This window comes from Asparagus officinalis, chromosome 8, assembly GCF_001876935.1.
Source record: "Asparagus officinalis chromosome 8, Aspof.V1, whole genome shotgun sequence".
Lineage (NCBI taxonomy): Eukaryota > Viridiplantae > Streptophyta > Magnoliopsida > Asparagales > Asparagaceae > Asparagus > Asparagus officinalis.
In genome coordinates this window covers 16,283,508-16,295,615 of record NC_033801.1, presented here as the reverse complement: position 1 = coordinate 16,295,615, position 12,108 = coordinate 16,283,508, and the positions used below count along the sequence as shown (strand labels likewise).

The window sequence follows — 12,108 nt, the reverse complement described above, 5'->3', positions numbered from 1 at the left end:
TAACCCAAAGTTGCCAACCATGCCCTTCATCCCCCAAAAGCTTTTGTTTTTCTTCTGAATCTATTTCCATATAACCCCCACCATTTTGGCATTATCTGAAAAAGGCACAGGAGTTATGTGAACTTACCAAACTTTTTGGGGGCTATCTCAAAATAGTTCAAACTTACCGCGAGGTTTACAGTTTCCTTAGTTGAACCTCTACTGTTAACTCTTACAGGATTAATAAAACACAAAGCCGACAATGCCCCCATCAAGACAAAGACATTCCGGATTCATCTCCTTCTTCAGTCTACATTCATGGGTCTACCATCTTCAAGTTGTAAACCTCAGAGATGGCAACATATCTTCGTCCGCATCCCTATCCATTGCACATCGCCACAATCAGCAGTGGGTTTGGCCGTTGATGGAGAGCATACATTCGAACCGAAACCGGCAGTTAATGGCCAAGGACAAAAGGTAGTCCCAATTTCACAATACCTTATTGCTAATAACAACTTGACCACCTGTCATTCTTTTTGGTAGTTTTCCTTGATCACATGTAAAAGGCGTGACATGCATATCCCTGAATAAATTCATCCAGAACTGCACATTTGCATCGGACAAACCTCTCCCTGTCTCTGTCTCTCTTCCACCATAATGCCTGGTAAAAGAAATTTATGGTGGCCCCTTGTTATGGTTGTGCCTTTAAGATTCTTGTCTTCATGAGAGGTGATCATATTTCTCAATCACTTGGTTATGGTATTTTTTTTTGGACAATGATATCAGGGTTTCACCTTTTATCCAATATTTTGTATGCAATCATTTTTTGACTAGAAGAGAAAGAAGTGTTTATATTGCACACTGGAGCATAATTATTTTTCGATAAGTCAACTAGGGATGTGCAAGCCAATTTCTGCATGTAACACAGCATGGTATGATCCAAGGTCCTACACAAAGTGCAAAAAAGGTGATCCAGCACTCGATCGTCACGTTTAGAATATAGAATGATAGATTATATATAATATAGTATCTACACAAATGGGGCTCTAACCCAAGAAATCTGCAGCATTTTCTGTAATGCTGTCCATGTTCCACTATTAATTGCCTTTGTATTTCTCTCCTACACTCGAACGCTCCTCTCACACTTTTATTGCCTAAGCTTTCATTTCAGTTGTGGATTGGTGACTTTCGCCTTGCTGGAGAATAGTCCATTCCGACGATATCCAGAACATCGGAATAACTTTCTGGTGGTTGTACATGGAAGTCCTCTGGCTTCTTGTTCTTATCGGTGTTTTTATCCATAGAATGATGGTCGACTCCCTTCTCACTGTTCTCTTCTTTCTGCAGATGGGCATGGAACTATATATGAACATGTTGTGGTTATGCATAGAAATTAATTAACCTAGAGCTGTTTGTTTAGTTTTGGTAGCTGCAAACCTTTGATGTGGCCATTGCCTTTGTCATCATCAGTTTCCTAATCCTTCCTGCAATAACAGAAGTAGAATAGCTTTAGGATTCATGGCCTAGAATTTTTACCTCGTATTCACTCTTAAATCTGCAATGTATAAGTGTTCTAAATCGGTGCATCTTTATTGCCATACATTGATGAAACAATCCATATTTGCTGTATAAATGTTTTTGAGAGAGAGATATATAGAGACGAGAGAAATAAGACTATAATTAAGGTCAATAATTAAATTTCTCTGGTTGCATACAAGGGGGAGGATCTTGAATCTTCTCAAGTCCATTTCTCCATGAACTTATATATGCACTGAAGAATCAACAAAATGAAAAGGGAAATAAAAAATAAAGGGTAGAATAAAGTTGAGACTTCAGAGAGAGAGAGAGAGAGAGAGAGAGAGAGAGAGAAGATTTTTGGTATTAGGTCATGAATGATTTCAGTGGTGCTTAGACTTGTGATTCTTAGGACCAAAGTAATCTTCATGAAACCCTGGAAGACTGTGGTGCGCCCTTTGAACTTCGTTATAAAACATCTCCTTCTTTGTACCTGAACAAGCTTCGTCTTCTTTGCATACTACTTTAGCCTCGCCTCCTTCTCCTTTGAAACTTTCCTTCTGTTAACAAAAACATAAATAATAACTTCTTTTTAGCATAAAAACCTGGCCTCAAGCAATTATTAAGACATGGTTGCATACAGCATAAACTTACATATATTATCTTGTGGAAGACTGCTAAGGACTCTTCCTCGAAGCGAATCCCTGTAACACCGAATACCATGAAAACCAAATTAGTCGATTGCTTTTGCTTCAGTTGTGATGCAAAAGAAAGACAAAGATTTAGAATTAGCTAGGGACACCTTGAGGAGTTTCAACTAGTAGCAGAAATAGGATGAGAAGAGAGGCCATTGATAATACAGTTGGCTTCATCTCTACAGGCTTGTGTTTTCAAAAAACACAAAAGAAATGTAAATAAGAAAGAAGATAGAAGAGTAAAGCTCCGCAGTTTTTGAAGCCAAAAGTGTGTGTGTCCAAACCTTCTGACTCTCTCATGATATATATACGGCTGCGGTCCTGCTCACTGCCACCATTCCAGAGAGAAATGTCTCATATGGTCCAAATGCTATAAGAATTTTCTTTTATAAATAAAAAATTTTCAATATTAGATTTGATAATTATCGTTAATTTGAAGTTGAAGTGTTATTATAATGTGTATATGTCAGTCTTTAAGGAAGGATGTTCCCCGTAAAATTTGGACCTTGTTCATGTATAAGCCCCTAATTCCCAAAATGCCCCTGTTCAGTCAGCTCCTGAGTCTGTTACAGCTAGACTGTTTTTCATTTTTATAAAAAAATATTTCCTTCTGTTGTCTTGTATAGATTCAAAACTCTCTTGGAGGACCCCACTTGATTCTTAAGATTGTAAAAGTTTATACTTTGTGAAGAGGCCAGTCATTCCACAACTTGCTATGAACTAAAAGAGGTGTCACTCGAAAGTCAAATAGGTCCAAGGTGTTAGAAATAATCCTTTAGAAATGACCTTATCTGAGCATGATCATTCCAAAGTTGAAATTTCACCGTACTATGGAACTATATGCCTAAGGTTATTGTATAGTACTGAAGATTTTGTTAGCTTCTTTACTTGGAATAAAATTACTTTATGCCTAAGATTATAACAAGGATTATACTAAGTTGGTTATAGTGGTCAACAGTTAAGAAGAAAGCTAGCTGGCTGGTCCATATAAACTAGGTGATACAACAATATATATGTTTCATGTTTACAACCATAATGTAGCCAAATCTATAGTCATTCTGATAAAATATTATGAGATAATTTCATAACAACAGACTGGATTACTTAAAGCGTTTGTAAGAATGAAAGAAAACAGTGCCTCCTAGTGGTGCTAGAGTTATTAGTCGCTTGATAGCTTCATAATAAAAATGTTTCATTGAGATTTTGGAGAAAATTAGAACTGTGCCAATATGGATGCATTGTTGTCAACCCATTTGCACATGCATGTCAATTGGTTTTGGCCAAAATTTTTTGATATATTTCCTTCGTTTGATTTTGATCATCTTGTCTACATATTTCAAATGATCGATAGTCTCCCTTTTATAAGATATAATAAGGAGTAGCTTGAACATTACAGATTATACTTAAAAAAAAAATGTAAGCAGAATTCCAGGTTTTAGTTATGAAGAGTCAGAGTTGGGTTGGGAGATGCATTTTTGGGAGGATTAAGGGCTACTGTGGTAGAATGAGTGATGATTCAGATTATCAGGGTAGTTGATAATTTGTCAGGGTTGAGGTCAGATTTGACATAATATATAATGGAAATGGTGTATCTACAATTGATACAATTCAAGTGACAGATCAGCCGAAGAAAAATTGATACAACTGTTATTTACTAATACTGGATAAGATCATGCAATTGAAGCAATCACCTTGACGTAAATTCTTTGATGATTTACTAAGTAATCTTCCTCTCTGACACAATCACCTCATTTCCTTAAATGTTCCATCCAAGATTCACAATTGACTGATCATTGTAAATTTTTATTATGTAGTTGCTATCCATATAGGAGACATTTGGGCTACTAAGTGTTACTTTGATACATGCATCAGTAATTTGCATATTGAATTCTTCATCATGTTTCAATCACTGCCCTCCCCCATGAACAAGTGGATTATTTTTATCTATAGATGATGAAGGGTTGTGCTGTTTGGAGGATATCAAGTTTAAATCTCAAATATGCTTGTGGTGAAAAGAATAAAGGAGCAAAAAAGAGCCTCTGAGCTTTGTTGTCCTTACCTGAATTCTAAACATGAGCAAATGTATATGACTCTCCAATGAAAAAACTGCAGAAAGCTCTCCTTTAATTCTATCAAGATTTATTACCAAAACTCTCGGGTTTCAATGAGTTAAGCTAAAATTCATTTCTTCTACTTGTTTTTCAAATGAACCCTCTTACCTGCTTAAATTTGCAAAATGCCCTAGCCCACCATTGATCAAGAGGAGTTATTTGCAAGTCTAAAATAGTACAATTTTTTTTTCCACCTTGATAGAATAGAAAATGTTTTGCCTCACTCAATAGGACACAGAACACAAAAGAGTTGTCTTGAGTTTATCCTTCACAGTTTTGGAAAACATTGGTTTTGATAGAAACTGGTGTTTAGCACAAGGCCACGATGGACCTTTCATGTTCCCTTGTGGAGCATCACACAATTAACCTCATTCTATAGAACTACCGACCACATTGATTTCATTATGCTCTAAGGGTCCATGACTTAATATACAATATAAACTTTTTTGTGGACATGATTAAGGGATACCTTCCATCTTTAGAATGTGCTTTCTAATATTTATTAGCAATGGCTCCATCTAAGTTGTGGACCACATTAATTAATTAATTCTTAGTGAGCTTATCATGTCTTAATTATTATGTGATAAGATAAAACCATGCATGGTGTCGTCCCCCATTGGCACTTCATTAACCCAATTTTCCTTTCTAGTCTCTGATTACTCTGCTTTCTTTAATTATGAGACGAATGTGGCATGCACAAGGACTACTTGTTTTAGTACAGTTAGTCCTTTCTACTGCAAGCTTAGTGTTTGGATATAGTTGCACTTGGAATTTATAACTAGACCCAAATTTCAACATACATATATGATTGGATATTGTTGCAACTTCAAAGTTTTGTGGAACAAGCATGGTGACTTGAAAGTAAGGGAGTTGCTCTTGCGAGTGTTTTGACAATGTAAGAGTTTGAAAGGTAGAAGTAGATGATGTCACTGTAACAAAAGTTATAAATTATGATACTTTTTTTTATCTCTATTTACGATACATTTTTGTGTCGCATAAATAGAGCATGATACCTATCAAAAGTATGGCAAGAGCATATGTAGAGAGCATCTTTCTAAACATATGTGAATGTGTCACAATACTCACGACACGTATATGTGAATGAAGTGGGACTCTTCATGGGGACCACCATCGGGAGCACGTGACCGAAGTGGGAATCTTCGCAGGGGTTCGTTTCTTTGCACATCGCAGGGGTTCGTTTCTTTGCACAGGCCCACCCGATTCCTCATAGCCTGCAGCATATAAAAAGGACTTTTGTCCTAGGGTTTCTTTGGTGAAAAGGAGGTGCAAAGGGCTGATTTGGACGCAAGAGCAGTCAAAGGGAAAAACTGCAGCAAGGGCGTGTGCACGGAACTCTAGGTGAGCGGTGCTTTGTTTCGGCTGCAGGAGAGAGAGGCATACAAGTGCAGAGGAGAAAAATTTTATTTGGTGGTTGTTTTTGTGAGAGATTAGAGAGTTAGTTTGAGGGTTTATTTTGTGAGATTGTAAACCTATTGTATTTTCTCTCTAATAGTAGATCCCCCCCTCCTTGCCCCGTAGACGTAGGCAGTTTGCCGAACCACGTAAATTGGTTTGTTTGAGTTTGTGGCCATTGTAATAGTTTTAGGATCCCTCGACGCGCAGTCCTAGAGCTGACGAGAGGAAGAGCTAATATCCCACTTTGATGGGATATTAGGCTTATTCTTGTTTCCTTTGAGAAACAAGAATTCTTATCGATCTTTCTCTCTTATTGTGCACCAGAAACTCTGTCGAAATTTCCGCTGCGCACAACAAGTGATATCAGAGCCCAGATTCCAGATCTAGGGTTTGGTTAGAGGAGTAGATCAATTTGGAGGCCCGTTTAGGACTTCGTTGGTGATAAAGGTGGGATCTTTTGGTAAAGACTCTATCTTTCAGTTTTGGATCTATTCTTTGTTCGTTGGTGCGTAAGATGTCGGGGAAAGAAGGTGCTTCGGGTGTCGAGGGTGGTTCTTCTGGCGCGAAGACCATTCAGAGTTTGAATATCCACTCTATGAAGATAGATGTGGAGAAATTTAATGGCACAAACAACTTTGGATTATGGATGTTCGCGGGAAAAATCGTGTCTTTCTTTGTAATTGATTCCATTGTCATCTTAAATAACAGCTTTTTGAGTTACAAAGATCCGGTCTTTTTATAAGATCCGGTTACAACGAAATCAAAAATAATAAAAGAAAAATTACAACTTTCTCCTTGTTTGTCGAACGAATCGCGAGCTCCTGTTTTGCGGTCTCTCGCTTTGTGGGTTCTTCGCCTGCGCCGGGGTTTATCCGTGGACCACCGCGCGATCTAGATCCGGTCGGATCTACGCAGTACAACGGGTATTATTTCACCAAGGAAATAATAGCCGGGGGGGATTGGTTCACCAAGGAAACAATCGCCCAAATCTCGGGATCAAAGGCCAAGCTTTGATCCGGAGTGTGCCTGCGTAGATCTGAGATCCGGTCCTTTCGAACTCTTGCCTTATTTGGCGTTGACGATCGCCGAGCACCAGATCTGGATGAGCAAGTCCTCGAAGTCCTAAAGTTTGAATCTTTTTTAGATCTGAGTTTTCAATCCAGCAGGGCTTCGCCTCCAAAAAATCCAACCTTTTCAAATGAACAACACTTGGGCCTATTTATAGGCTCTCTGAACTGTGCCCGCGCACAGATCTGGGTCGGCCACCTATGGGTGGAGCCACGTAGAGGTGGCTCGGTTTTGGCCGAGTCCCCTAGGTGTTGTTTTTCTGTCTTTTCCCGTTTTTGGTTCCGCCATGATTCGGTTGATTCAGACTCTGATTCGTTGATCTGATTTGGCAGTAAGTCGGATTCCTGATTTGGCAGTAAATCCACTTCTGAGTTCGAGTCCAAAACCGATCTTGATTCGATCGTGATTCGTCCGAGTATGCCCTTGGTTGGATGACTCGTTGACTCTTCGAACACTTGGCTTGATTCCACACGCGAATGGATGTATTCCGTTGCTTGCGTGCGATTCGTCAACCTCGTCGCCTCGTTGGTTCGTCGGTTTGTGCCGAGCTATGCTAAGGGACCTATAAGCAATTTTATACGCCTACAATTTTTCAGCCTCGTTCTTTTATAGAAGAGTCTGGAATACTTTGGACATGATTGTCCCAACCTTCAGTCGGTGTAACGGGACCTTGGAATTGCTTCTGTTCTTGATTCCTTCAATCCTTCAGGCTATTCGGTGCTTTGTCGAATATCTGAAAGGGTTTCGGTGCTGCATTTATTGTCTGACCGTTGTCGGAATTTTCGAATTTGAAGTCGGTTCCTAATTTTCTGATGCTTGTAGCTGCTGCTTGTTGGTTCAACATAGAATGACCATCGATTGTTGGCGTTGAGTCTTTATTTTGCGACGCGTTGTCCGGCGTGGTGTTGTTGGGTTATCCTTAAGAACATTTATAAAAATATTCTCCAGGAATTTCTCAACCAAAAATAGGGAATAGTTTATACTCATATACCTTATTGGAGTATGAAGAAGCAGTTTATACTCGTATACTTTTCGGAGTATTAAGAAGCAGTTTATACTCGTATACTTTTCGGAGTATTAAGAAGCAGTTTATACTCGTATACTTTTCGGAGTATTGATTCTCTCGTTGCAACGCATTGATTGGCGTTGACCCAGGGTTACGCGTTGACCGGCGTTAACCCTAGGGTTTTGAACGTCGTACGTTGAATTTTTGCTCGCAACGCGTTGACTGGCGTTGACCTAGGGTTACGCGTTGTCCGGCGTTGACCCTAGGGTTTCGAATGTCGTTGGATGCTTTATAGGATTTTTGGCAAATCCTCAGCCATCAACGGGTTTGATGCGCCTTTACCGACTACCGTTTGAGTCGGGCTAGCATGCGGATTGTTTTAAGTCCGTTCCGCATGTGACGTTATGCTAAAAGAGTTAACTCTTTTAGTGCTACGATATTGAATACGTAGACTTCGTCTTTCTCCTGTGAAAAGACTAAACAGCAACGTGTATCAGACGTTGACTTAGGATTTTTGGCAAATCCTCAGCCCTCAACGGATTTGTCATGCTTTTACCGATTACCGTTTGAATCGGGCTTACATGCGGATTGTCTTAAGTCCGTTCCGCATGTGACGTTGTGCTAAAGGAATGAACTCCCTTAGACTTGATGCTACGACTTCGAATACGTAGACTTCGTCTTTCTCACGGGAATAGACTACCCGGCGACGCGTGTTAGGCGCTGACTTTAGGATTTTTGGCTAACCCCAAGCCTTTAACGGATTTGATTAACCTTTACCGACTACCGTTTGAGTCGGGCTAGCATGCGAATTGTCTAAATCCGTTCCGCATGTAACGTTGTGCTTAGAGACTGAATCCTCTAAGACTTGTTGCTATGACTTTGAATACATAGACTTCGCCGTTGTCATGGGAATAGGCTACCCAGCAACGTGTATTAGACGTTGACTTATCCCTACTTAGGCTTCGGGATAAAAATACCCCAGACTGGTATTCTGGTGTCTTTTTCAATCGGTAAAAGACTAAACCGGCGACGCGTGTTAGGCGTCGGCATATCCTTTCTTAGGATTCAGGATGAAATTCCCCATGCGTGTAAGGCATGGATTTTGGTGTTATTAATAACAACCTGCCACAATGTTGAATATGTGGACGGATGTTCTTTTCAACGGTTAAGAACTAACCGGCAGCGCGGGTTAGGCACAGACTTATCCTTGCTTAGGTTTCAGGATAGAATACCCCAGAATCGAACTCTGGTGTCTTTTTGTACGGAAAAAGACTAAACCGGCAGCGCGTGTTAGGCGCAGACTTATCCCTGCTTAGGATTCGGGATAAACTTCCTAACCTGTGAGGCACAGATTTTGGGATTTGAAAAAGGTGGTGTCTTCTCTTGGGGCAAAGACGAACCCGAAATGGGAGAGGAAGAATTTTATATTCTATCTCCCGAAAATGAAGAAGAAGAATTTTATATTCTCTCTTCAATTGGAAAGGAGACTCGAGGTGGGATCTCCACCCCCAGAATCCGGAAAGGTAAAACTGAGAGTGGGATCTCCACTCCGAGAATCGAAAAGATTCGGATAACCCTAACTGTCGGAAGGTTTGATTACCGAACTAAAGATGAATTTCTCGTTTATCGAGAGTGAATTGTGGTTTTGGTCCTAACTGTAGGAAGGTTTGACCAAGCAGGAGTTTGAGATGACCCTAACTGTAGGAAGGTTTGATCACTTGATTTGAAAGTGGACCTCTCGTTCATGGAAGGTTTGATCACTGGATTTTAAAGTGGACCAGACGACCTAACTGTCGGAAAGTTTGATCGCTCGATTTGGAAGTGGACCTCTCGTTCATTGGAGGAATCGAGAGGAGATTTTGGTTATGGTCCTAACTGTAGGAAGGTTTGACCAATTGGGAATTTTATGTCGAGACTCTAACAGAGAGGGTGTTGAGTGCACAGACACGGTGAGAATTTGAATGGGAGTTCTTATTCAAAGGATATATGATTCTCTAAGAACTTCCCGTTACATAAATCGTCCACCCCCAGCCTCCTCTGCTGAACTGGTTCGGACATTATCCTCAGCTACCTGACCGGGTTATCCTGAAGAATATTAACGTAATATTCTCCAGGAACTTCCCGTTAAAAGTGGGAAACAGTTTAGACTCATATACCTATTGGAGTATGTAGGGAGCAGTTTAACCTCTTGCACCCGTTGGAGGATTGAGAAACAGTTTATACTCGTATACTCTTTGGAGTCGTGCCGTTCTTATTTGGCTTATCTGAGCGATATGACGCCGGCTTCAACCAAGGTCTGAATGCTATTCTTGAGAGCAAAGCAATCCTTGGTGGGATGAAGGACCCTCTTGTGATATGCACAGTACTTTGGATCCGTCGTGTTGTCAGCTTCCTCCTGATTTGTGATAGGTGGTAGCTTGCTCTTGTTACTTTCAAGGAGAGATTCGAAGATGGCGGGAACGTCTTCTTTTGCTGCCTTCGGGATTGCTGTTGTGATGCTTGATTAGCACCACCAGTAGCTGCAGGTGTTTTGCCCTTACCACGAGAGGCGAAGTTTGAGTTGAGCGGATTAACCGTCGGTCGGTTCCTCTCGGCCTTTTTCCTTCGGAGGAAGCGTTCGGCTTGTTCACCACGCACCTTCAAGTCCTTCCAAGTGTCAGACGGTGCTGTTCCCATTGCTTCCAACACGTCCAGTGCAAGGTTGTTGTGGCAAGTCTGGAGAATGAACTCCTCAGTGATCGGGTCTCGACAGATCATCGCCTTGTTCCGGAACCTCTTGACGAAGGTGTCGACTAACTCCCCGTCTTTCTGCTTCTCATCGAGCAATGATCCGATAGATACCTCGGTGTCATCGTCGAAGAAATTGGTGAGGAACATGGTCTCCATATCGTCCCAGCTGTTCACACTACCTGGCTTGAGACGGTGATACCAATCGAAGGCGGCTCCGCGAAGAGTGCCGACGAATGACCGCACCATCAGAGGCTCATTGCCAGAGATTACCCCCATATGTGATTTGAAATAAATCACATGCTGAGTGGGCGAACCCTTCCCATCAAACAGCGTGAAGTTGATTAAGTTGAACTTCGCCGGATACGGGATTGATTCCCATTCTCTTGGGTAGGGACAAGAAGTTGATTAAGTTGAACTTCGCCGGATACGGGATTGATTCCCATTCTCTTGGGTAGGGACAAGGAATGTCAGTCTTCTTTATCTCTTGAGCGGAAATCAACGTATTGATTTTGCTCTCGAGATTTTTGATTTTCAGACTTTCACCCGAGTTTTCGTCAGCACGATTCTGAGGTGAAAGCGTGGTGTTGTGACTAGCATCCTCATTGCCACCCCCTGCATTAACAGGAGGGTTATTGGCGTTGCGAGCTTCATCCACATCCGTATGCTCAACTTCCTGAACAACTTGATTACGGCGGCTTGGCTCGGCTTGCTGGTTCGTCAATGCTCGGATTTGCTGGTCATGCATTTCTCTCATGTTCTGCATGGCCATCTGCATTTCGAACCTGAAGCTCTCCTGTTGCTTAGCTAAGGCGTCTTCGAGCATCTTGGCCACTTGTTCCGCGCTTATCATGAATGACTCGCAGGGTTATCCATCGCTGGATACCGTGTTATCTGATGCGACGGCAGAGCAGGAATCCGATTCTTCATCTTCTGAAGGTGTTCTTGTCCGAACCCTACCATAAGTTCCTCGTGCAATGGCTCCGGACTGCAGGCGAGTTCTAGGCCGGGATGCTTTCAGGATCGACTCGAGATTATCCCGTGCCGATGTCCCTCTGCTGGTCATATTGGTGGTGACCTTCGGAAATTCTCCGTCTTCAACCACCGTTCTTCTTTGCCGGAGACGCCTATGCCTTGGTTTTGGCGCCTCGGTACTAAGCCTTTCGAACACCGAAACTCTCTCGGTGACTGCCTTGATGCAGTTGCACTCAGACAGTACCGCCCGAATGAGCTTTGAACAAGGGTACTGATTTTCTAACCTTCGAGGACTTCTCTTTCTGGCTTTGCTCGTACCCCCAGCACGATAGTATAGCTCGTCTGTTTGAAAGTCGGAGCAACCTATCGTGTGTTGGCATGATTTCTCAGGTATAACGCAATCATCATCAGACGATAACGTTTCCTTCTGAGAGCGAACTACCTTCTTCGGACTTTCGAGAGCCACGCGTCTCGAAACGCGCCTTTGTGGGCGTGAATTCTTAATGGGCTTTTGGACTTCAATACGCAAATTGGTGCTGTAGACGGTAAAAAATACCTCTATGGGTCTACAGAGAATTTGTCTACGAGAAGAGTTCGCACGCCCAGTTCTCTGACA

The 12,108-nt window shown here is 41.7% G+C and overlaps 1 protein-coding gene across 2 annotated transcripts; it reads right to left on the bottom strand.

Annotated features, from left to right (window-relative positions):
* Positions 937–2,511, bottom strand: LOC109820386. 2 transcript variants are annotated; one of them, XM_020386513.1, is made up of 6 exons: positions 2,474–2,511; positions 2,297–2,375; positions 2,149–2,198; positions 1,988–2,054; positions 1,417–1,463; positions 937–1,338 (listed from the first exon to the last, which is right to left on the bottom strand). In XM_020386513.1, exons 2-6 carry the CDS (start codon positions 2,364–2,366, stop codon positions 1,147–1,149), a joined length of 426 nt encoding a protein of 141 aa, XP_020242102.1. In that variant the 5' UTR covers positions 2,367–2,375; positions 2,474–2,511; the 3' UTR covers positions 937–1,146. The 2 variants fall into 2 exon arrangements, with proteins under 2 accessions (XP_020242102.1, XP_020242103.1); XM_020386514.1 differs by lacking the exon at positions 2,474–2,511 and having other exon boundaries at positions 937–1,320; positions 2,297–2,452.

Excerpts from the sequence above, each read along its gene's own strand:
- LOC109820386 (XM_020386513.1), bottom strand. The coding sequence starts at position 2,366 with ATGAAGCCAACTGTATTATCAATGGCCTCTCTTCTCATCCTATTTCTG. Across the intron at positions 2,199-2,296 it reads ACTAGTTGAAACTCCTCAAG|GGATTCGCTTCGAGGAAGAG; the intron begins GTGTCCCTAGCT and ends TCGGTGTTACAG. Across the intron at positions 2,055-2,148 it reads TCTTCCACAAGATAATATAT|AAGGAAAGTTTCAAAGGAGA; the intron begins GTAAGTTTATGC and ends TTTTGTTAACAG.